This window comes from Mobula birostris, chromosome X (assembly GCF_030028105.1).
Source record: "Mobula birostris isolate sMobBir1 chromosome X, sMobBir1.hap1, whole genome shotgun sequence".
Classification (NCBI taxonomy): Eukaryota; Metazoa; Chordata; class Chondrichthyes; order Myliobatiformes; family Myliobatidae; genus Mobula; species Mobula birostris.
The window spans coordinates 77293608-77320696 of record NC_092402.1 but is presented as its reverse complement, the minus strand read 5'-3'; the positions used below and the strand labels follow the sequence as shown (position 1 = coordinate 77320696).

Sequence of the window (27089 nt, the reverse complement as noted above, 5' to 3'; positions counted from 1 at the left end):
CAGTGATTTGATACACAATTCAGACAACCCTGCCATAATTTCAATGAATTTATTATCGATGTAAACACCCATGTGCTAATGCTTATATTTGAAAGTGAATAAACAATTTTCAATTTAAAAAATTAACTACATTCAAAGAATCATTTTGGTTCATAGCTCTTGGGATAGAACTCTTGGGATCAGATAGATTGTGCAGATTAAAGAATGTAGCCATATTTTATAAAGTCTATTTTTCCATCCTTGCATTATTTCACTGCTGCACTGAATTCAATTTTGGACAGCACCTCCAAAGACCTACAAAATTTCATACACTACAGGAAACATTGTTAAATGTTGTTTGCAGTGTTGTTCACTAAACCTGGAGGTTAAGGTCACAACTGTTTTGTCACCAGTTAAGGTGACATGATCAGTGTTCCTTCTGCTGAGTGCTTGCGTTTATATTGGTCTGCACTAATGATGTCATCTCGACTACAAACAAGCAGCCAACCTGAGCTATCAATTTTCCTTTTAATTTCAAACTGTTATGGGTTTTACAATCATGTTTTTAGTTGGCATTGCAGTTCCATTACGTGCTCTATTTCCAAACCCAATGCAAGCTGAGCAGAGCTTTAACTGTAGCGTCTTTGCTTGAAGATTTCAAAATTTAGTTCCCTGTAGGATAGTACAAATATACATCCAAATATTGATCTTCTCCGTACCCAATCTGAGATCTTTAAACTATACAAAATGTAAGAGAACTTAGCTTGAAAATATTAAGTGCAAAATATGAATGGCAGAATGGAACAAAATACACTCAATGTTTAACTTTTCAGAATAGATCAAAGGTTATCTACCCTCAAACACAACTCCAGTGACCCAATATCAATCGTGATTTCTGTTATTGTCTGCACGTTCTCCCTCTGCAGGCATTGGCTTACTAGGGTGCTCTGGTTTCCTCACACAGGATGGTAGTTGTGTAAATTGGCTCTGATGTTGAGAGGATAGAATCTGGAGTGGATGTGGCAGAAGTTACAGATTGTGGGAGTGGGTGCTTGATGAGGACTCTGTGGGACGGTGTCTGAGGGATCCATTTCCATACTGTGTGAAATTTCAATGTTGCAGAGTTCTGCACCCAAATGAAAATTGTTTGGGGATCAGCATTTAAGACCCTTCTGTAGGAAGGTGGGAACCATTGTAGTCATTTTCATGATTTCTGTGAATGAAAAATGTTCTTCAAATCTGCTACTATACCCGACTTCTAGCCAGACTACCATCACCAGCTGCTCTAATCAAAAGTAGAAAATGGAAACTCAGCATGGTGGCAGAATAGCTGGAAAAAGAAATGGTCAATAACTTGAATCCATGACCTTTCTTCAGAAATGCTCTGATCATTTCTTGAGGTCAAAGCTTTTTGGGAAATGAGAAATGTTTCTTGTACAATTAGGACTGCAACAGCGTATTTGATGAAAAATAATCCAGAGAATTAGTTTATAAGAATATTTTCATTCATATCACAATCTTGCATTAATCCCGAGGAACTTAAATGCAAATAGTAATTTAAAGAATCCAATTGTTTACCAACCTCTATTATACTGTATGCATATTACTGTGGCTGCATTTTTCATACTTGTTCTTCCTCCACAGCACGGTGGCATAGAGGTTAGCACAACACTTCACAGTACGGGTGACCTAGGTTCAATTCTTGCCACTGCCTGTAAGGAGCTTGTACGTTCTCCCTGTGACCACGTGAGTTTCCTCCGGGTGCTCCAGTTTCCTCCCACACTCCAAAGACATACTGGTTGGTAGGTTAATTGGTCATTGCAGATTGTCCCATGATTAGGATAGGGTTAAATTGGGGGATTGCTGGGCAGCGCAGCTCGAAGGGGCGGAAGAGCCAGTTCTGCACTGTATAAATATCTGGACAACTATAAAACATTTTAAATAATCTCTATATTCAGCCAAATTTGGAATATTCTGATTTCAAAATACATAGCTTAAAATTTTGCTCTTTTGCTTTAAATCATTATGCAACTTCCACAACACAAGTTCAAACTTAATTTGTTTCTAATGAATCAGAAATCTCAGTATGTGCAAGGATGCTTTCTACAGATGGAAATAATTTTTACTGGGGTGGGGAAAGTGTCCATAAGCACAGGAGTGAAGAATGAGAATTATTCTGTGCCTAGCCTACCATGGATGTTCTGATAATTCATTCTGCAAATACTTAGCACATGAAACAGAAGAGTCCATTTCTCAGTACGTCTGTGTGTGCGTATGTATATGTATATACAAAAATTACTTTCCCTTTTCTTACCTTCAAATAAGATCAAACAGAGGCCCAACGAAAAGAAAGCTACACAATAACTTTGTCAGGGAATTACATAATCAACTTACTAGTAAAAACAGTAGTGATACCAATTCCAAATCCTGCACTTAAAACTATTTTGGAATAAATCAATCAATACACAAATGTTAAGGGAAACAAATTTTTATTGGCAGCAAAAATATTTGCAAACAAGTTCCCTTCTCCACACCTTCCTCAAACACATCCACAAACGTCTGAAATTTGGTTGTAGACAGGCACCCAAACACGCTGGTATGTAATGCTAACATTTATCCTAATAAAGATATCTCAATATATAATGTATCCCGAGACAAGTTTACAGATTTAGTTAAAAATAAGCTGATCTTCTTCAGATCAAATTTGAAGTTACATTTACGCACCTTTTGCAACAGAAAAACCTCATTCTGCAACTAAGCTTCAGATTTCCACTACTGGATTGAAGGTTAACATGTCCCAGTAAAATATAAATCTACATTTTCTTAAATCTAATCAGTGTTAAATGAAACCAGTAACTCTCCACAGACTTCTTTCTTTTCATAATTTTACAATTTACAGGGTTGCACTCTACAGCTAAAACATGCCTGCAAGAAATATAAAGTACAAACGTTTGTATGTTTTTGTCTATGAAGATAGATCAGTATTCAACTAGTTATTAATATACAGTGAACAAGTCAATTTGGAATGCATGCTACTGATTGTACAGGATAAATACTCCACCCAAACATTGAAATTATCAATAAAGTTTTCAATTTTATTTTTGAAACGTGTCAAAATGCTGGGAAAGATAACTGGAAAATAGGTGTGCAAGTTCCACTTGTGCTTGCAGTGTCATTGCACAGACAGAGATGCCAAGCATTATATTTGGGGGAGGGGGGGTGCAGCTGTTTTTTTTCTGGGCAGGGGCTTGTCTTGGTGTTCCCAAACCAAAAAAAAAGTGGGAGGGGTAGATATTTATCATATGCATTTCACCCTTTGCCCTCCCCATAGCAAATACATACAAGTGTCATTCAATTATCTTTACAAAACAAGGAATGGGAGCAGCTCCCTCGGTGACCTATAAACATTAAGATGTAGAAAGCAAGTTTCTAAAAATCCATAAAATTGAACTATTCAGAGCAGACTCACTCATACATGGACAATTTTGATAGATCCTTGATTCTGAGAGCCACAAAGCACCAGCACCACATATTTCCTTCCAAGATGCATTTTCAGCTTTCCACATCACCAAATTGCTTGGCGCATGCAGTCCAACATACATAATTTCAACCCCAGCTGCACCACTCAGACTCGATACAATTAGGCAAGATTGCAAACCAAGGTCTACAAGCTTGTTCAATTGCCATAAAATCTGCTGATGTCTCTCCCTCTATCAATTTAAAAAGGGGCCATAAATAGCATTTATGTTCTTAATTTTTGGTCAGCTAGCAGTTACATATTGTAAATTTACTTTCAGCCTGCAAGTGTTATTCAGCAACTATTTTAAAAAATAGAGCCATTAATTTCCATTAGTAAAATACTTTCAACCACTGGCCATAATACCAGTTCTTCCAAGTAGTGTCCTGAACCCTTCTGTATAACATATAAAAAGGCACATGGTGAGGAAACTGCTCCCACTCAAACTCTCTCTCACAAACACACACACACAGCTAGTCATGCAGAGAACTTTCAGAAGTGGAATAGATTATTTATGCCCTGACAGTTGATCAGTCAGCCACTCGAGTCCATCATGAAGACCATCGCCACTAGTAGCACATGTTGCTTGGATGAACCAAGATCTGTTGCATATCTGGTGTAATGCTAATTTATCTGTGATTTCTGAAGCACTCATTGCATTGGGTAAATCCTGAAAGAGCAAAGAAAGTTGAATGAAATAAAATTGAAAGAATAATGATAGGAGGCTGTCTAACAGCATAATAGTTCAGTTTTCTACATTGTTCCAAAACTGCAAAGCAGCCTTTCCTCAAACTCGAGGATGTGGTAACTCTATCATAAAAATGAGCACTTTTACATCTTTCAAAAGTAGCTAACCATTTTTTGAACCTCACTTGTAATCGCCAGTTCACATACATCACCCAGGGCATACTAGGATAAAAGTACCAGTTGGATCTTGAATTACCTGTTTATTTGCAAACACCAATAGCATAGCATCTCTCAGCTCATCTTCCGCAAGCATTCGAGACAACTCCTCCCTTGCCTCACTGATGCGCTCTCGGTCATTGCTGTCAACCACGAATATTAGACCTTTAAACAGAAAGCATGGTGAGTGCACAAATGGACTACAACTACAACAGAAAAAAATGTGCTGCTTAGTTGATGAATTATATTCACCACACAAGAGTAGCTAAAAAAAAAAATGGTGAACCAGGCATTTGGGGGCAAAACAAAATTGCCTGACACTCCACTTTCTTGATTTCGGTGGGGAAATGAAAATCAAGACAATCAATGTGCTTTAAAATAAATTTATCACCATTACCCATTCCCTAGCAGTACTAATAACTATAACTTTAATAAGACATCAGGAAAATACACTCCTTTCAGAGTAACACAGGTTTTACGGCCAAATGCCCCTTTGTGATTCTATTTCTAAAGTTTTAATGTTAAATCTACAATTAAAATACCATCTCGTGATGCGCAACTCTCATTACCAGCGAGTCCTGGTGTTGTCCTTATTGGTGTAATGACATTTAGGACAGTTTTGGACAACACATGCTTTCAGAACATGTAAAGTTGAAAGATGCAAATCTATACTATTCTTGTTGGCTGGAGTTGCTCAGAGGTCGCCTAACTTAAAACCATAAGACCAAAAGACATATGGCCTAATTCTGCACCTTCCACCCATCAAATCTACTCTGTCATTCCAACATGGTTGATTTATTATCCCTCTCATCCCACTTTCCTGCCTTTTCCCCAGAATGTTTGACACCCTTACTAATAAAGAACCTATCACCTCTGCTGTTTATATACCCAATGACCTCGTATCCAGTGGTCCGTGGCCATGAATTCCATAGGTTCACCACCTTCTGGTTCAATAAATTCCCTCTCATCTCAATTTTAAAGGTATGTCCCTCTAGTCTGAGGCTGTGCTGTCTGGTCCAAGACTTCCCCCTCTGTAGGAAATATCCTCTCCACATCCACAATCTTGGCTTTTAAATAGTAGATAGATTTCTATGAAATACCCCATCATTCATCTAAACACTGGCGAGTACAGGCCTAGAGCTATCAAACACTCATGTGTTAACTTTCATTCCTGGAATTATTCCCCTCTGGACCCTCTCCAATGCCAGCACATCCCTTCTCAAATAAGGGGCCCAAGACTGCTCACAATACTCCAAGTGAGGCCTCACCAGTGCCTTATAACATCCTTGTTTTTATATTCTCGCCCTATTAAAATGAATATGAACATCATATTTGCCTTCCTTACTGCTGACTCAACTTGCAAGTTAACCTTTAGGGAAGCAGGCATGAGGAGTCCCTTTGCACCTCAGATTTTTGAATTTCCTCCTCATTTACAAAATAATCTATGCCTTTATTCCTTCTACCAAAGTGCATGACCATACACTTCTCAACACTATATTCCATCTGCAGCTGTTTTGCCCATTCTCCTAAACTGTCCAAGTCCTTCCACAGTCTCCCTGCTTCCACATTACTCGCCCCTACACCTATCTTCACATCATCCACAAATTTGCCCATAAAGCCATCAATTCCGTCATCCAAATCATTGACATTTAACGCGAAAAGAAGTGGTCCCAACACTGACGCCTGCGGACACTGGCAGCCAACCAGCCAATCTTCATTCCCACTCTTTGCCTCCTGCCAATCAGGCAATGCTCTATCCATGCTAATACCACGGGCTATTACCTTGTTAACCAGCCTCATGTACAGCACCTTCTCAAAGGACTTCTACAAATCCAAGTACACAACATCCACTGACTCCTTTGTCTTTCCTGCTTGTTATACTGTCAAAGAAATCTAATAGATTCGTCAGGCAAGAAAACCATGCTGACTTTGGCCTATTTTATCATGTGCCTCCAAGTACCCCGAAACCTCATCCTTAATAATGGGCTTTAACATCTTCCCAACCACTGAAGTCAGGCGAACTAAATAAAATTAGGTGTTAAATAACAGATTTATGCACATAAAAGATGCCTCATCTCAAAAGTAATTGAACTAGATTTGTTTATTTCACACTGAAGCACTGACTGATCCTCAGTGATAACACATTTGCAGGCTCAGACCCCAATGCACAGATTGCACACCAAAAATGCATGAACAGGAAATGGAAGTCAAAATGGCAACTTTAATGTAAATTTGCCATTGGGAATTTTATGTTCTGCAGAGACTAACTTTCTCAGTGAAGTTTGAATATTATCCCTACTTGATAGCAAATAATTCATACCTTGTGTATTCTGGAAATAATGACGCCAAAGGGGTCGAATTTTGTCTTGACCGCCCACATCCCATACGGTGAAGCTTACACTTTTGTATTCAACTGTTTCCACATTAAAACCTGCAACAAATTAGATGTGGAAAAGGATGCAATAAAATACATACTAAATTTAAATCAAAGCATACACAATTCAGGGGAAAAAGATAGTAATAACCATTTGTTCTGTGGCTAATCTTTTTCCACGTTTCAGTTGTTACAACTTCAGCTTTGAAAGTGGCTAAAAGTAAGATAGTTTCTTCAGCAAGATGATGGAAAGTTAGCAAAGATCATAACATGCTGATCAACAAGACACAAATTAGTATTTCTTTTGCAAAGCAGTTAAGATTCCATCAAAATAATAGATTCCTAGGAAGCACTGTGGTCACTAACAATGGGAAGCATTCCTTTCATATAATTTACCAAATCTTGAACACTGATTTGACTGTACAAGCACAGCGAACTGACAGAACTGTTAATCATTTGGTTCAACAATAGCCTCCAACCAAAATCACAGTGCTAAGTTTAAAGTGCAATTCAACTTTTACTGTATACGCTAAGTTTTTACAAGAACAACAAAGCAGGAGCCTAAATTCTAATTTGAAATTTTAATTTGCACTTTAAAAAAATCCCAACACATTACCTGGTTTAAACTGCACTAGAAATTGGTCTGAGATAAATCCTGCAATTTAGTGCAAGCTCAAATTCTAGCAGCTCACAAGGCACTGGTGGATTAGATGATTGTCATATGCACAACGTGCTATGAAATTCCTTGTTTGCACAAAGCTCACTGAACAAACAGTATACTAAGGTAGTAATAGATATAGCGATAAGTGGAGAACAGCAAAATACTGCTGCTTCCATACGCTCTCAGGCCCAGGCCCCGCCACCTTAACTCTGCTACATCGAATTGCTTCCAAGTACGCCACAGCAATGGCCAAACATTGGCTCACACCCCCCCCCCCCCCCCACTCTCAGGCTTGGGCCCCACCACATCTTCCTGCACCTTCAAGACTTCAGTGCACACTGCAAAAATGCCAGGTCATACAGGCAGTTCAAAAGTGATTGTATCTGAGAAAAAGTGTGATTAAGACAGTAATTTATAGTTTTGTTTGCTACCACAAAGTCATCGCTGTTCATTAAACCCAAATCTCAGAGGATGAATTTATATCCAATGTTTCTCTCCACGGAATTTCATAAATTGAGGGTAAGCCATGTGCTCAAAGAGGTGTCACTTTTTAGTTGAACAATGGGTTTTCCAACCTGTTGTCCACCTGGGGCTTCAGCAAGACTGGGAGTGAAGAACATTTGGACAATGACAGTGTAGTTGAGGAGATCTTCAAAGGTCTTTTATGAGGGGACAGTATTCTGGTTTTCCTTTCAGTTCTCTGGGAGATGGACCTTTGGATGCTTGTACCAGCACTTGGATTTTGTGGTTCAGCTGGTAGCTGGATCAACTATACTCCTTCCATTAACCATCAATGACTATATTACGCTTTTTGCTGGACTCACCACCTAAGTGTCCATAATGCTGTTTTACATCACTTGAAGTGTGATAAAGGTTTTAGTGTGCCTTGTATTTAGTTAACTAACTCCTGGTCACTCACACCAAACCAGTTGTTTAGTAGAAAAGAATCCTTTCATGGGCTGTGCATGTCCCAACTGGCTTTGCAACATTTTTTTTTCAAAAAATGCAGTAAAGTCAAAGGTTATTTGACCAGTTTGCAAGAATGTTCATGTCTAGAACTGTTACACATTGTGCCCATTAACACGCAAAAGCTAGGACAGCAGGCTGGTCCAGCAAAAAGCACTACTCCAGGGATCTCAAGATTCAAGATTGTTGAACATCATTTCCAGCACACAATTGTAAAAGAGATTGAAATAATTGCTACTGCAGATCTGATGCAGCACAAACAAAAACACAAAATGAAAATAATAATAAAAACACAATAAATATAAATACGCAAGATGTTGGAGTCGATTATTAAGGATGAGGTCTCAGGGTACTAGGAGGCACATAATAAAATAGGCACAGTTTCCTGAAGGAAAAATATTGCCTGACAAGTCTAGTGGAATTCTTTGGAGAAATAACAAGCATCCATTTAGAACAGAGATGAGGAGGAATTTTTTTAGCTGGAGAGTGGTGAATCTGTGGAATTTTTTGCCACAGGCAGCTGTGGAGGCCAAGTCCTTATGTATATTTAAGGCAGAGAATAATAGATGCTTGATTGATCAGGACATGAAGGGATACGGGGGGGGTGGGGGGGTGGAGAGAGGCAGAAAATTGGGGCTGAGAGGAAAATTGGATCAGCTATGATGAAATGGCAGAGCAGAGTTGACAGGCCAAATGGCCTATTTCTGTTCTTGTATCTTATGGTAAGATAGAGCAGAGGCTGAGGAAGAGCTTCACTCCCAGTGAGGTAAGGCCGGGTAAGTTCCTTTAATAAATCTAATTACCTTAATGTAGGTAATGAAGGCAGCAGTTAGAGCAGTTGAGTGCTCCGTTTGCAGTATGTGGGAAGTCAGGGTGAGCACAACCGTCCCTGATGACTACACCTGCGAAAGGGGCATCCAGCTACAGCTCCTGACAAACCGAGTTAGGGAACTGGAGCAACTTCGGATCATTCGGGAGGCAGAGGCAGAAATAAACAGGAGTTACAGGGAGATAGTCACCCCTAAGAGTCAGGAGACAGGTAGCTGGGTGACTGTCAGGAGAGGGAAGGGGAATAGACAGAATGAGCAGAGCTCCCCTGTGGCCATTCCCACCAATAATAAGTACATCATTTTGGATACTGTTGATGGGACGACCTACCAGGGACAAGTTGCAGTGGTTGCATCTCTGGCACCGAGACTGGACCCTCAGCTCAGAAAGGAAGGAGGAAAAAAGAGGAGAGCAGTAGTGATAGGGGATTCAATAGTTAGGGGGACAGATAAGAGGTTCTGTGGAAGAGATCGAGAATCCCAGATGGTCTGTTGCCTCCCTGGTGCCAGGGTCCGCGACATCTAGGATCGAGTTCTCAGTATTCTCAGGAGAGAGGGTGAGCAGCCAGCTGTCGTGGTCCATGTAGGGACCAATGACGTGGGTAGGAAGAAGGAGGGGGTCCTGAAAGGTGAGTTTAGGGAGTTAGGTGCCAAGTTAAAGGACAGGAACTCCAGGATAGCAATCTCAGGATTGCTACCAGTGCTACGGGCAGGCGGGTTTAGAAATAGTAAGATAGCGCAGATCAACACGTGGCTGAAGACATGCGGCAGGAAGGAGGGCTTCAGATTTATAGGTAATTGGGCAGTTTTCCAGGGAAGGTGGGACCTGTTCCAGCAGGACGGTTTACATCTGAACTGGAGGGGGGACAAATATTCTTGCAGGTAGGTTTGCTAGAGACGCTCCAGTGGATTTAAACTAGATACAAGGTGGGAGGGGAACCAGAGTGTAGGAACAGATGTAGGGGAGAAGGAAGAAAAATAGTAAAGTCGTTTGCACCGTTAGTGATAAACAGAGAGTAAGAGGTGGAAAATTTCTTAAATGCATTTATTTTAATGCTAGGAGCATTATAAGAAAGGTGGATGAGCTTAAAGCATGGATTGATACCTGGAAGTATGATGTGGTAGCTATTTGTGAAACATGGTTACAGGAGGGGTGTGATTGGCAACTAAATATTCCTGGATTTAAATGCTTCAGATGTGATAGAATCAGAGGGACAAGAGGGGGAGGTGTTGCATTGCTTGTCAGAGAAAATATTACAGCGGTGCTCTGGCAGGATAGATTACAGGGCTCATCTAGGGAGGCTATTTGGGTGGAATTGAGGAATGGGAAAGGTGTAGTAACATTTATGGGGGTGTATTATAGACCACCAAATGGGGAGCGAGAATTGGAGGAGCAAATTTGTAAGAAGATAGTAGATATTTGTAGTAAGCACAAGGTTGTGATTGTGGGAGATTTTAATTTTCCACACACAGACTGGGAAGCCCATACTGTAAAAGGGCTGGATGGTTTTGGAGTTTGTAAAATGTGCGCAGGATAGTTTTTTGCAGCAATATATAGAGGTACCAACTACAGAAGGGGCAGTGTTGGATCTCCTGTTAGGGAATGAGATGGGTCAGGTGATGGACGTTTGTGTTGGGGAGCACTTTGGGACCAGTGAGCACAATGCTATTAGTTTCAATATAATTATGGAGAAGAATAGGTCTGGACCCAGGGTTGAGATTTTTGATTGGAGAAAGGCTAACTTTAAGGAGATGCAAAAGGATTTAGAAGGAGTGGATTGGGACAATTTGTTTTATGGGAAAAATGTAATAGAGAAATAGAGGTCATTTAAAGGTGAAATTTTGAGGATACAGAATCTTCATGTTCCTGTTAGGTTGAAAGGAAAGGTTAAAAGTTTGAGAGAGCCATGGTTTTCAAGGGATATTGAAAACTTGGTTCGGAAAAAGAGAGATATCTACAATAAATATAGGCAGCATGGAGTAAATGAGGTGCTTGAGGAATATAAAGAATATAAAAAGAATCTTAAGAAAGAAATTAGAAAAGCTAAAAGATACGAGGTTGCTTTGGCAAGTAAAGTGAAAATAAATCTAAAGGGTTTCTACAGTTATATTAATAGCAAAAGGATAGTGAGGGTTAAAATTGGTCCCTTAGAGAATCAGAGTGGACAGCTATGTGCGGAGCCAAAGGAAATGGGGGAGATTCTGAACAATTTCTTTTCTTCGGTATTCACTGAGAAGGATATTGAATTGTGTAAGATAAGGGAAACAGGTAGGGAAGTTATGGAAACTATGATGATTAAAGAAGAGGAAGTACTGGCGCTTTTAAGGAATATAAAAGTGGATAAGCCTCCGGGTCCTGACAGGATATTCCCTAGGACCTTGAGGGAAGTCAGTGTGGAAATAGCAGGGGCTCTGACAGAAATATTTCAAATGTCATTAGAAACGGGGATGGTGACGGAGGATTGGCGTATTGCTCATGTTGTTCCATTGTTTAAAAAGGGTTCTAGGAGTAAATCTAGCAATTATCAGCCTGTGAGTTTGACGTCAGTGGTGGGTAAATTGATGGAAAGTATTCTTAGAGATGGTATATATAACTATCTGGATAGACAGGGTCTGATTCGGAACAGTCAACATGGATTTGTGCATGGAAGGTCATGTTTGACAAATCTTACTGAATTTTTTGAAGAGGTTACTAGGAAAGTTGACGAGGGTAAAGCGGTGGATGTTGTCTTTATGGACTTCAGTAAGGCCTTTGACAAGGTTCCACACGGAAGGTTAGTTAGGAAGGTTCAATCGTTAGGTATTAATATTGAAGAAGTAAAATGGATTCAGCAGTGGCTGGATGGGAGACACCAGAGAGTAGTGGTGGATAACTGTTTGTCAGATTGGAGGCCAGTGACTAGTAGTGTGCCTCTGGGATCTGTATTGGGTCCAATGTTGTTTGTCATATACATTAATGATCTGGATGATGGGGTGGTAAATTGGATTAGTAAGTATGCAGATGATACTAAGATAGGTGGAGTTGTGGATAATGAAGTAGGTTTTCAAAGCTTGCAGAGAGATTTAGGCCAGTTAGAAGAGTGGACTGAAAGATGACAGATGGAGTTTAATGCTGATAAATGTGAGGTGCTACATTTTGGTAGGACTAATCAAAATAGGACATACATGATAAATGGTAGGGCATTGAAGATTGCAGTAGAACAGAGGGATCTAGGAATAATGGTGCATAGTTCTCTGAAGGTGGAATCTCATGTGGATAGGGTGGTGAAGAAAGCTTTTGGTATGCTGGCCTTTATAAATCAGAGCATTGAGTATAGGAGTTGGGATGTAATGTTGAAATTGTACAAGGCATTGGTGAGGCCAAATTTGGAATATTGTGTACAGTTTTGGTCACCGAATTATAGGAAAGATGTCAATAAAATTGAGACAGTACAGAGGAGATTTACTAGAATGTTACCTGGGTTTCATCACCCAAGTTACAGAGAAAGGTTGAACAAGTTGGGTCTTTGGAGTGTAGAAGGTTGAGGGGGGACTTGATAGAGGTATTTAAAATAATGAGGGGGATAGATAGAGTTGACGTGGATAGGCTTTTTCCATTGGGAGTGGGGGAGATTCAAACAAGAGGACATGAGTTGAGAGTTAAAGGGCAGAAGTTTAGGGGTAACATGAGGGGGAACTTCTTTACTCAGAGAGTGGTAGCTGTGTGGAACCAGCTTCCAGGCGAAGTGGTTGAGGCAGGTTCGATGTTGTCATTTAAAGTTAAATTGGACAGCTATACGGACAGGAAAGGAATGGAGGGTTATGGTAAGAGTTCGTCACGGACTAGAAGGGCCAAGATGGCCTGTTTACGTGCTGTAATTGTTATATGGTTATAGCTTATATAGATAGATTGATTTTATGTCTATAAATTGACACTTGGCACAGGAGTGTCTGTACAGAAGGTGGCTGACAGGAAACGATAAAGGAGTGGTGGCAGAGGGTGTAGAGGGGTAGGTTAGTAGGTGGAGGTGTTGATCAGTCTTGCTGCTTGGGGAAGTAACTGTTTTTGAATCTGGTGGTCCTGGCATAGATGCTTCGTAGCCTCCTCCCTCATGGGAGTGGGACAAAAATCCATCAGCAGGGTGGGTGAGACTCTTCATGACGTTATTGGCCCTTTTCTGGCACCTTTCTGTAGATACATCCTTGATGCCAGGTGATGCATTGGGAAGTTCTGACTACCCATTGGAGAGCCTTCCTGTCCACTGCAGTGCAGTTTCTGTACCATGCCGTGATGGAGCATGTTAGGAAGCTCTCTACAGCATATCTGTACAAGGACGTGAGTATAAATGTCCATAATCCAACTCTCTTTCTCAGAAAATAAAGGTGTCAATGAGCTTTTCTGATTGATGTGTTGTGGGACCATGAGGTTGTGCAAGATGTGAGCGGTCTCAAACTCCTGGGAGTGCACAGTTTCCAATGCTGTGCTGCCAATGTTAGGAGGGGTGTAAGTGGTTCAAGTTCTCCTGAAATCAATAACCATCTCCTTTGTCTTGTTGATATTTAGAGAGAGGTTATTTGCCTGGCGCCATGTCTTGAGCTCTTCCACTTCCTTTTTGTAGGCCATTCCATCGATGCTGGTGATGAACCCCACCACTATCGTGTGACTGGCCAACCTGACAATGTGATTACCCGGGTGTTTGGCTTTGCAGTCATGTGTGAGCAGAGTGTACAGAAATGGGCTCAGCACACAGCCCTGGAGGGCATATGTGTGGAGGATGATGGGGAAGGAGCAGTAGTTGTGCATCCTGACTATCTAAGGTCTGTTGGTTAGGAAGTTGCACGTTGGTGTGTTTAGATCAAGGAATAGGAGTTTATTCACTAACGTCTGTGGGACAATAGTGTTCAATGCCAAAATGAAATCCAGAAACAGCCTTAAATGTTGACTGTTTATTCTTTTCCATAGATGCTGCCTGAGCTGCTGAGTTCCTCCAGCATTTTGTGTGTATTGGTCTGGATTTCCAGAAACAGTCTCTTACGTTTAAGAATTAAAAGGGATTTGTTGAGCATGACAGTGTAAGTTGTAGGGATACAAAAATAACAGGGAGAATGAGATTGATGGGATTGCTCTGCAGAGTTGGTATGGAATAGATGGGCCAAATAGCTATCTCTGATGCAATACATTAATAGGCAAACCATACTAATTCTTACTAGCTGAATGTGGCAAATCGTACAATGCTAGATTAGGTAAACCATACAAGTTGAGTTTCAATTTTTTGCATATCAGAAACTTAAATTCCCCATTTCTTAAGCCTCATTAGCATCAGAGAACATGCATTCACTGGACAACAAATATTTTGCTTCCTGAATACCTCTGGGTGTATCTTATGGATTTTGGGCTGCTGATCACGAAAATCACTGTGAAATTTCCCAATTGCGCGCCATTTTTTAAAAAATAGTCTATGTTTGTTATTTTAATTCATAATTCAAGTCAATTAAAATGTTGTCTGCAGTGCAAGCTGAAATGTTTTCTACCTTGTCCAGACATGGCTGCGCATGCTTAAGCAGGACGGATGCTGCATGGCAGAACAGATTTTAGAAAGGCTATAGAAGCATCACACACACATCATTCTATGCATTGTGTTTACATGCGTATTGGTTTGCGATCATGTTTATGCGCATGCTGTACGCACATAACGTGTGTACTCAAAGTAACAGTATTTTCATGAGCATTTGTGATAGCAAAATGCCTCGCCAATGTTGCAACAGCTGTGATACTTGGCCTTATTTGTGGAAGAGTACAGGCTTGAATCTCAAAGATTGAGCATGACTCCTCTTATTGAGAAAGCCAATGAGCTCTATTTTCTGTGTAACATTGGCGACCAAGACAAAGTCTAGGCTCTCATATTTGTTGTGCAACTTGTGCTGTCATTCATATGCTTAGCTTCAAGATCGCAGTGCATATTGCACTGCATTTACAGCTGTTAACACGTTTGCGCTGAGGTACTCGCAAGTCAATGCTCTTTGCTATCCCGATGACATAGCAAGAGCAGAAAGATTATGTGACAGACTGCCACTTCTGTTTGACCAGTGTGTCTGGTTCTCTGTTAAAAACAAGAAATCCTTTCAATACCCCAATCTCCTGTCAGCCAGGAGACCTGTGCCGCATGATGATAGTCTTCCAGGATCAAAGCCACCACAGACATGGAGTTTAGAAAAGGCAGACGAAGATGCCGTGATGCACAAGTCAAGAATGGAAATAGACACCGATACAGATTTTGAACCCTTTGTATCGAGTGAGCCTCATCTGATAACTCAATCCGAGTTAAATGACCTGGTCAGAAACCTGGGCTTGTCAAAGGCAAAAGCAGAATTACTGGGTTCAAGACTGCAAGGATGGAATCTGCACCACCAGGCACAAAAAATTTCTGTGAAGGATTTCGATATTTGAGACAGATGTTTCCAAGAATAACTGATGCCAAGATTAAGGAAGGCTTTTTTTGTTGGTCCACTAATCAACCAAGTCATCAATGACAGACAACTTGAAAACCTTCTAGTGGAACCGGAGAAAATCACATGGAAGGCATCCGAAGATGTTGTTGAAAAATTTCTTGGCAACAACACAGCATCAAACTACGTGGAGCTGGTCGACAACATGCTTCATGCATACAAAACCATGAATTACAACATGTCACTAAAGATTCATTTTCTGCATTCCCTTTTAGACTTCTGCCTTGCAGACCTTGGCACTGTCAGTGACGAGCATGATGAAAGGATTCACCAGGACACTGCAGTCATGGAGAAACTGTATCAGGGCAACTGGAATCCATCAATGCTGGCTGCGTATTGTTGGACACTTATACAAGAAGTCTCAGACACTGAGTACAAACGAAAATCATTAACAAAATACTTTTAGTTTAGTTGAACTATTGCAAAGCGTCAGCACCATTATGCAATTAAGTGCATTATATCCAATAAAAGTTAATTTGTTTCTCTAAATTCCTGTGATACACGTAGTCTGAAATTTTATTTGTGTTCAGCTTCAAGCGGTCTATTGTAACCACAAAATATTTCTGAGGAAGCAACACTTTCGGCAAAATTTGCTGTCCAGTGCTATCATGTGAAGAACATCTTTTGCCTCAGAAGTTATAGTTTGGTTCAATATTAAGAAAATTCTAGCTTACCAATAGTAGGGATTGTTGTCACAATTTCCCCAAGTTTGAGTTTATACAGTATTGTGGTTTTGCCTGCAGCATCCAGTCCCACCATGAGAATGCGCATCTCCTTCTTCTTAAACAGATCTTTGAACATTGTAGCGAAGTTTCCCATGGTGCTTTTGGCCCAATTAATTAATCCTTAAAAGAAAAAAGTACCTCAAGTTTATACCACAGTCAATGAGGACATTTCATTCCCTCTTGTTATATGGCCTGCGTGATCAAGATGCACATAATGCTTCATTCAATATTCCTCAAAATCATAGTTAGAAAACATGGAAATGGCACCTTTTGCAGATCAAGTACCTTTTATACTAAAACACGAGGAAATCTGCAGATGCTGGAAATTCAAGCAACACATGCAAAATGCTGGTGGAACACAGGCCAGACAGCATCCATAGGAAGAACCACAGTAGACATTTCGGGCCGAGACCCTTGGGCAGGACAAAGGGTCTCGGCCTGAAACATCGACTGTGCTTCTTCCTATGGATGCTGTCTGGCCTGCTGTGTTCCACCAGCATTTTCTGTGTGTTACCTTTTATACTAATCCCATTTTATTCTGCTCTGCTCATGCTCCTGAGTCTCTCCAGATTATATTCCACATTATTACACTCGGGGCAGGCCCTGCTCAGCATTAAGCCAATAACACCAATTTTAAAACAAATGGCTGCACATCTCCAGCTCTTTAATAATTTCCAGCTTTCTCACACCCCCCCCACCCACGCTAACCTATTTTTAAAAGAGCACATAACAGAGTGCCCTGACCAGCTGCATCACCATCTGACACAGGATCTGACCGTAAAAGATTGTGAGGGCTGCTGAAAGGATCTCCCTTCCACCCATCTAAGATAATTATATCAGCAGTGCTGTGTACGCAGGGCTTGTAGCATTGCCAATGATCCCTCCCATCCATCCAACAATCTTTGACCCCCTACCATCAGAGAGGAGGTACCTAGCATTACGACAAGAACTGTTAGGATGGGAAACAGTTTCTTCCTGCCCAGGCCATAAGCCTACTGAACTCCCTGCCACCACCCAGGTCTTATCACATATGAAGAGCCAGTAGTGTTATACTGCCAACTTTTCACTTTATATCATATATGCATCTTATTATTTGTGAATTTATTTGTGGTAATATTACTTTGTGTTATGTGTGAGAGTTATGTGCACTGTATTGTGCACCTTGGTCTGGAGAAATGTTGGTTGAATGATGATAAACTTGAACTTGATTTTCATAAGTGATGTCCAATCCCTTTATGCTTCATTCCCTGCCTTCCTCCCCAATTAGAAAAGCCCAAAATGCCTCACCTTTTCCATGAACAAAGGCCCAAGTAGTCGTCATCCAGCACCCCATCCCCAATCCTGGTCGAATATGTTCTCACAGTAACACTCATGGTCCAGTCCTTACCAATCTTCGTTGCATACATGGAACATTTTTCATTTTAGTGCAATTCCTGATGCTCTCACTACTTTTACTAGAGAGCTGATGTGTGTAACAATGCTACAAAATCTCATCACACTCCCCACCTTTTGCAGCTACCATGGTACACTTCCTCCCACTCTGCCAATTAAGAATCATTTTGTTTTCTGTTTGTTGAAACAACCCTCCATAGATGCTTCCCAGTGTTCTTTTCCCTTTAACTCATATTCTTTAACTCTACTAACCTCCACATTCGTTCAATGTCATCAATTATAAATCTGATCCTTTCAATGTGATGCTACCGATACATATTTCTCCCTTTTCAACACCAAAAGGCATATTTCTTTCCAAGATACTCTGGTTCACTCTGACATCTCAATCAATTTCCACTTCAAAACCTAGTACCTTTCTGCAAGGCTTACATGGAGTTGCCATAGCTACCCTTGCACCTTCTTGCCTTCGCACCATTTAAGATCCCAAACACTCCAAGATGAAGCATTGATTCATTTGAATTTCTCGCATTTAGTGTGGTCTCCTTCAAAATGTCAAAAATAACTCAGATGGATTACCACCTTAAAACATCTCTGTTCTGCTTGCAAGCTTGACCCTAAGATTACGAACACCTATTTCTTCACATCTCTATAGTACTCCCAACTTGACACTTGCCTTTAGTCTTATACATTGTACTGTACACCTCTTTGGTCTTTGTTGGAACAACATATACACTGACTACCCAGATTAGCCTTCCAGAGATATCAAGTAAATTATTTCAGATGCTCCCTCACACAATTCAGCATATATTTCATCAATTTCTGATGCTTAATCATCTTCTATTTACACCTCCTTTAGCGATATTATTAATGTCTTTGTCATTCTCTTTTCTCTCAGCTTCATTAGCCCTTATCACTTCAATCTTAGCTTTCTCTGCATCTTAACATTGGAATTTTTATTATTATCGAAAGGACAACTGAACTGTTAAAAACTGTTTCTCCATTTAGGGCATGGCCTGACCTTTGGACATCCAGTATTTTCATTAAAAAAAATCAGAAGCCATTAATATCACAAGCAAATTTCCAGATCACACTCTTGAATTTATTCTTCACATTTCACATCATAAAAATAAAATCAGTTTCTATATCTAGAAGAAATTGTAATTGGTTTATATTTGAAAAATCAGCCTTTGACATATCATTCGTTTGTATGGCATAGATGATCATGGTCTTTGACCATGACTGTTCTTGGCAAGTTTTTCTACAGAAGTCGTTTGCCATTACCTTCTGCTGGGCAGTGTCTTTACAAGACGGGTGACTCTAGCCATTATCAATACTCTTCAGAGATTGCCTGCCGGACATCAGTGGTTACGTAATCATAGAGAAGAACAGCACAGAAACAAGCCATTTGGCCCACCTGGTCCATGCTAAAACCCATTTAAACTGCCTATTGCCAATGACCTGCACTGGAACCATAGCCTCCCCCATATCCCTACCATCCATGTACCCCTCCAAACTTCTCTTAAATGTTGAAATCCAGCTTGCATGGACCACACAGAACTTGTGATATGCACCGGCTACTCAAACACCCATATACCACCTGCTCACATAGCTTCACATGATATTAATTGGGGATGGGGGGGCCTAAGCAGGTGCTACACCTTGCTCAAGGTGACCTGCACGCTAGCGGAGGGAAGGTGGAAGCAGTGCCTTATGCTTCCTTTGGTAGAGACATATCTGCACCCCTGCAGCCAACATAGGATAAATTTCTGCTCTTTTTTCTGGATCCATGATTATATTCCTTGAGTTAGACAATTTCTACAAGGGTGATCAGCAAGAAATGTAACAAGCGGATTTTTACTAAAACTGTGCCGCATCTCTTGTAGGATTTCAGCATCTGCATAATCTCCTGTATCTCTCATGGGACATCATCTTTAGAGCTACCACTAGAGCAAAAATCGATAAGGAGGATGACAGGAGGCCTGTGGTGGAGAATGCCAAGCTATCTGACATATGTTATGAAATTGTTGCTTTGCGGCAACAGTGGCTCAGGATAGGCAGAATGTTGAGACTAAAGAGGAATACAAAAACAGCATTTTAAATTTCTATGTTGGCTGTCTGGATCCACAAGTGAACATACTCAACAAGGTCTCAGGGCTAACTGGTAAGCAAAACGATATTGAATAGAAAACAAGCAGAATTTTGAACAAATCCAACTTGAGCACATTTCAAAAGCATGGGAGGGGATTCAAAACCTGAGGCAGCGGCAGCCAAAGCTACAGATGCGGAAAGCCACCTTGATAAGAGATTATATAACTGAACATTCATCTCAACTGCATAGGATATTAAGCTTGCCAACACTTTGAATCAGCCGAAGACAGTGGCCAAATAAGGGTGGAACGCAATGAAGATGAACCACATTCCCAATGCTACATTCCTACGTGAAATGTTGGCACTATGACTCACCTGATATTTCATTCAAGCAGCCATTTTCCAACTGTAAATTGCAGATGCCTGTTACAGGCTATCCAACTGGTAAAAGCCTCATCAAGTTACAAGATACCATTATAAGACTGCTTCAGAAATACAAAATTTGGAACATACTACTTGCTTACAATGTTATACTAAATTAGACAATTATTTTAAATCAACTACACCTAATTGTAATCCGAGTACCATGCAATTATTTGTTAATGAAGGTGAGTGTTCAGCGCCTCTCGCTCGCTGCTCCTGAGGGAAGGACCTTGTCTTTGAATGGTCTCTCTCCCGCTCTCTCATTCTCTCGATGCTGTCGAAGGATGGTGCCGAAGTTCTGGGTCTGTGGTCTATGGATTGGACTGCAGTTCACTTGGACTCTTGAGTTTTTAGTTTTTATATTCTATGTTTTTGCCTTTCCTTTCTTGTTGCCATTTGTGCGATTTGTTTTTTGCATAATGGGGGGGGTGGTGTTTGATGTTCTTGTCACCATTTGCGCATGGAAGGGTGATATACGTGTTGCTGTTTGCGCAATTTTTTTGCGCATGGGTAATGTTCTTGTTGTCGTTTTCAGTGTTTGTTTTTTTTTGTGCATGGGGGTGATGTTCTAGCCTTATGCGCAATTTTTTTTTGCACATGGTGATGTTCTCATTGACCATTTGCATGAGGGGAAGTTTGATATTTTTCTTTGAATGGCTTCCATGGTTTTCTTTGTTTCGTGGCTGTCTGGAGAAGACGAATCTCAGAGTTGTATACTGCATACATATTTCGATAAAAAATGTACTTTGAACTTCGAAGTAAATTTTTTATGAAATTGCATATATTTCACCATATACCTTGAGATTCATTCTCTTTCAGGCATTCACAGTAAATACAGGCAACACAATAGAATCAATGAAAGACTGCACCCAATAGGGCAGACAAACAACTAATGACAACAAAAGAAATCAAACTGCAAATACAGACAAAAGAAATAACTTATTATAATTAATGAGCAATAAGTATCAAGGACACGAAATGAAGAGCCCTTGAAAGTAAGTCCTTAGATTGCAGGAACAGTTCAATAAGTTCAATGTCATTATATATAGGCATCCATTAGCTTGTGAGATCATGGATTTGTGCCTTGGAAGGTTTCTAGGGCGCAGGCCTGGGCAAGGTCGTATGGAAGACCAGCAGTTGCCCATGCTGCAAGTCTCCTCTCTCCACGCCACCGATGTTGTCCAAGGGAAGGGCATTAGGACCCATACAGCTTGGCACCAGTGTCGTCGCAGAGCAATGTGTAGTTAAGTGTCTTGCTCAAGGACACAACATGCTGCCTCAGCCAAGGCTCGAACTAGCGACCTTCAGATCACTAGACGAACGCCTTAATCACTGGGCCACACGTCATTACTATTTTGTATTTACAAGTTTACAAAGATCTGACACATGGACACCACTATGTACAAACAATCTTCCATATTATTAAATCCAAAAGCCTGATGCATGCATATATTTGTTTCTACAAACATAAATTGGAATATGTTCTTTCTTATCAGCCTTGCATGCTTTTGATGTCATTGATTACAATACTATGGAGCTACGCTGACCATACAAAGTGTACTTTCCAATTTACAGACATTTTAAATTTAAAACAAAACCCATTCAATACCCAGGGACAACCTGTACACTTGATGTTCGGAGGATGTACTGAAATTTTTGCCCCAAATTCATGCAAATTTGAACACAATTTGACAGTGAGGCACTATCAATTTCCTCATATGCCTTGACAGATTAGTTTCTTTCCATCCTCCACCTCCAAAGAAAAACTGTGGGGAAACAAATACTTTCTCCTATGAAATGCAACCTCAAGAATGAGGGCACACTCAGGGTACAAGAATGTGGGCAAACATTTTTTTATCTAGAATTCAAATTATCTGCTAAGTCCAGCTAAATATAGGCCAGGGAACCTCGCATCATTGATAAGGAAGCTATTGGAGAGGACGGTGAGGGACAGGATTTATGTGCTTTTGGAAAGGCATTGCCTGCTTAGGGACAAGTCAGCTGGCTTTATGCATGGTAGCTTACCCCTTACAAACTTGATCAGATTTTTGAGGAAGTGACAAAGGATCTTGATGAGGGTAAGGCAGCTAATGTTATGTACACAGACTTCAGGCAGATCTTAAGTTCTCTCATGATAGACTGATTCAGAAGATTAAAATGCATGGGATCCAGGGTGGAGTCAGAACTTGTTTGTCCAGAGAAAGCATAAAGTGGGGCTAAAAGGCTGTCATTTTTTGGGCCTGTGACCACGAGGATAGGTGCTGGGTCCTCTGAGTTCGATGAATGATTTCGATGAAACGACACAGTACCTGCAAATAGGTTACTGTAGTACCCGTGGAATCAGGACGTCGGTTGGAGTTTGAGGCTTTTGAATAAACACACGAATATGAAGGGAATGAACGGATAGAAATGATACACAGAAGGACGCTTGGTATAAATTTGCATCAAGATCAAAACAACGTCGTGAGCCAAATAGCTTGTCCAGTATTGTGTTCTATGAGAGAAAAGGATAAAGGGCACGGTAAAAATTGCCTCTGTGTTTTTTGTATTTTCAATTTTGTATTTCCAGAAACATACTTTATTCATAAAAGATGGGCAATATAACCAGGACACTATCTCCTTGCATTCAAACCCAATACATTAAGACCACTTTAAACAATGGACCAACCAGTCCATTACTGTCCGGCTGGTTGTGGGAGGTGCCCGGGGAACCGATCACATTCCCACTCTCCACCCCGGCTCTGAAGCCTCGCCACTGGCGGTTGGATGAGTGGTGACCGGGGAAACAACCACAACCCCACCCTACCGGGCCTTGAGGCTGGCGGATATCCGGGCGGCGCCCTGGACCTAGGCCTTCCGCTTCCACTTCCCTTCCTCTGGCGTATATGCTCTCTGTCTTTGGGAAGAAAACACTCCCCCCACCCCTCCTCCGCTCCAACACCCCCCGCCACCCCCTCCCCCACCCTCCGTCGGTCCTCGCCGTCTTAGCCAACCAGTCCGCCCACCCCACCCGACACGAGGACCGCAACGAATGCCGGCAGGGGACTCACAGCCAGCGCGTTCCTCGCTTCACGCTCCGCCGATGCCGTCCGGGAATCCGCCCACCAAAGCACTTCCCGACTGCGGCTACTCTGCCGACGCTCTGACGTTGCACGCACGTACACCACGTCGCCCGCCCAAATCACCAATCAGCGGCCGCCGTGCCAACGGTTTGTGGGCAACGTGTAGTGGTTTGTGCCAACCCTTTCGTTAACGTTACGTGTTGGTGCAGAGTTGTCTGATCCACCCAGCTAAAGGAAGGCTGTGTGATATTAATTTAGCCAAAATGCCATTTTAATCTAAGTTATTAAAATGTTCGCAATTCAATTGATATTACTTTATGGAAATTTTATAAAAAGCTTGCTCAAGTTCCTTCCCCAAAAGACAAGGCAAAATATACATATGTTTTGTACAATTAACAAGAAAAAATATCTATGGGTCATCTGGCAGAATGCCTCATCACCAGATCTGGCAGAATGCCTCATCACCAGATCTCACCAACAAACACCAAGACCTTGCCTGTGGCTGTCGGGTGAGAGGGGCCATCCCAGTCATTTCCTCCCTGCACGCCCAGAGCATCATTCCCACCGCGGGATGACTGCAGTGGAGAAGAGACGGTCGCTCACCTCTGCGGGCTGTAGGTTTGCGACGAGGGTGTGGACAAAGATGAAAAGGCTTATGTCATGGTTCATTCCGAGCAGCTGCATGACAGGGGATTCTGATCAACGGACTGTTCCCAGGGACACACAGAAAAGCGGGCATCGAGTCCTGCTAGCAGATCATCAACTCGGCAAAAGACCCCCGACGGTCCGCCCGAGGCTTGCTGGTCTGCCAGCACATCGAAATGTCCGTAGATGAATGCTGCCGACTGCTACATTGCAGGCTGCAGGAGGATGTGCTGAAGGACGTGTACTGAAGCTTGGTACAGCCACCGCAAGGGCTTGGTGGGGGAGGACCACAATTTCGGGTTCTGCTGGGCTACTGGACAGGGAAAGCCCAAAGGCGAGGAAGCCCCTCAATTATTGTAGTAATGTACCACCCCGGGGGCCACATGTTTGACAACAGTGCTATTGGTTTTAAGAAACGTAATTGCACACTACGTAACGCCTTGTCTGCGAATGAACGAATGAAAAGGTTTATTATTAAAAATATTTTATAATGAATAAAGTTTATTTTGATTAAAAACAAATCTGTGTACATACTGTAGAGTGGTTCCTTGAGCAAACTGTGCTGTCATCTGCCATGATATCTCATCGCCAGAACATAGAACATAGAACGTAGTACGGTACAATCCATGAAAAGGCTCTTCAGCTCACAAAGTTGTGCTGAACGAATTAAACTAGTAATTAAATGCCTAACTAAACTAATCCCTTCTGACTACACAATGTCCAAATCCCTCCATTCTCTGCCTATCTAAGAGCCTCTTAATTGTCTCTCTTGAAGTTGCCTCCACCACCACTCTCTGTAAAAATAAACACATCTCCTTTCAGCGTACTCCATCCCACTTTCAATGCATGCCCAATAATATAGGCATTTTGACCCTGGGAAAAAGGTACTGTCTGTCTATGCTATGCATGCCTCTCGTAATCTTATAAATCTCTATCAGGACTTCTTTCAGTCTCTGCCGTTCCAGAGAAAACATGTCCAACCTCTCACGCATGCCGTCTAATCCAAACAGCATCCTGGTAAATCTTTTTTGAACCCTCAACAAAGCCTCCATTCTTCCTAAAATGGTGTGAGCAGAATTGAAGGTATTATTCCAGATACCTCCTCACTAGAGTTTTACAAAGCTGCAACTTAACTTCCTGACTTTTGAACTCAATGCCTCGACTAATAACGGCAAACATGCCGTCTGCCTTCCTAAGCACCCTATCAACCTGAGTAGCCTCTTTCAGGGAGCTATGAGCTCAGACCCCAAGATCCCTCTGCATATCAACACTGTTCCTGGTCTTGCCATTAACAGTGTACTGTCTATTTACATTAGATCTCCAAGTGCAACGCTTCACATTTGGCTGGTGAAATCTGCCATTTCTCTGCCCATTTCTGCTGTATCCTTAAACAGTGTTCTACGCTACCCACAATGCTATAAATCTTCTGTCCCCAGGATGTCCTCTTTCTTCAAAGTTCAGGACTTCCCTTCATCCACTATTGATGCTGCCCTCACCCGCACCTCCTCCCTCTGCATCCACACTCACTCCATCTTCCCGCCACTTTAACAGTGATCCCTTATCCTTACCTACCACCCCATGAGCCTTCATATCCAAGCTATCATTCTCTGCAACTTCCACCATATACAAAGGGATCCACCATTAAACATATCTTTACCTCCCATCTCCACTTTCAACAGGGATCGCTCCCTCCGTGATTCCCTTGTGTCACCTCAGCCATTGTCCCTCCTCCTTTCCTTTCTCATATGGCCCACTCTCCTCTCCAATCAGATTCCTTCTTCTCCAGCCCAGTACTTTTCCTATCAACTTGGCTTCAGTTATAATCTTATCACCATTCCTACCCTCCCCCCACCTTTTTATTCTGGCATTTTCCCCCTTTCTTTCCAGTTCTGTAGAAGAATCTCAGCCCAAAATATTGACTGTTTGTTCATTTCTATGGATGCTGCTTGACCTGCTGAACTGACCCAGCATTTTGTGTGAGTCACTCTGGATTTCCAGCATCTGCAGAATCTCTTGTGTTTACCATAAATCTTCATAGCATCTACAAACTTACTGACCCAATCATCTACATTTTCACCAGACCATTTATATAACAGAGGTCCCAGCATAGATCCCTTTGGAATGCCACCAGTCAAAGACCTCCAACTGGAATAAGTCCCACCAACCACTATCATGTCTTTTATAGGCAAGCTGATTCTGCATCCAAATAGCCAAGTCATTGTGAATGCCATGCTTCTTAACTTTTAGATGATCCTACCATGAGGGACCTTATCAAATGCCTTACTAAAATCCATGTTATAAAGATCCACAGCTCCACTTTCGTCAATCACCTTCATCATCTCCTTGAAAAACTCAATGACGTTAGTAAGACAAGAGCTGCCCTGCAGAAAGCAATGCTGACTTTACCTAATTAAACCATAGTTTTCCAAATGCTATCCTGAAGAATCGACTCTAATAGCTTCCCAGCCATCTAGATGAGAGCCACTGGTCTGTAGTTTCCAGATTATCCCTATTTCCTTTCTTGAATAACAGAATATTAGCTAGTCAACAGTTCCCTAGGCCCTCCTGTGGCTAAAAAATCTTGGTCAGGGCTGTAGCAATCTCATCCTTGTCTCTCTCAATAACCTGGTGTATATCCCATGAGGTCCTTGGACTTATCCACCTGGTCAGGGCATGAAGGGATACGAGGAGAAGTCAGAAGATTGGGGCTGAGAGGAAAATTGGATCAGCTGTGATGAAATGGCGGAGCAGACTCGATGGGCCAAATGGCTTAATTCTGCTCCAAGGTCTTATGGTCTTAATATTCTTTAAAAGACCCAAAACTGCCTCTTTCTTTATCTCAAAATGTCCTCGTGTATTAGCACACACCACGCTGATCTCACTATCCTCCACATCCTTCCAGGTAAACTCTGATGAAAGATACTCAGTTAGGACCTTAGCCACATCCTCCTCCTCCAATCATGTGTTCCTTTCTTTATCCCTCAGTGGCCTTGCTCTTGATATACAGTACTGTGCAAAAGTCTTAGGCATATATATATAGC

At 41.5% G+C, this 27089-nt stretch overlaps 1 protein-coding gene across 2 annotated transcripts; it reads right to left on the bottom strand.

Annotated features, from left to right (window-relative positions):
• Positions 1-2451: 2451 nt before the first annotated feature.
• LOC140191792 (ADP-ribosylation factor 1-like) lies at positions 2452-23486 on the bottom strand. Of its 2 annotated transcripts, XM_072249552.1 has the most exons (6): positions 23392-23473; positions 22651-22835; positions 16388-16558; positions 6720-6830; positions 4440-4564; positions 2452-4166 (listed from the first exon to the last, which is right to left on the bottom strand). In XM_072249552.1, the coding sequence occupies exons 3-6, from the start codon at positions 16530-16532 to the stop codon at positions 4005-4007; spliced, it is 543 nt and encodes a 180-aa protein (XP_072105653.1). In that variant the 5' UTR covers positions 16533-16558; positions 22651-22835; positions 23392-23473; the 3' UTR covers positions 2452-4004. The 2 variants fall into 2 exon arrangements, with proteins under 2 accessions (XP_072105653.1, XP_072105652.1); XM_072249551.1 differs by lacking the exon at positions 22651-22835 and having other exon boundaries at positions 23392-23486.
• Between the last annotated feature and the right edge of the window lie 3603 nt (positions 23487-27089).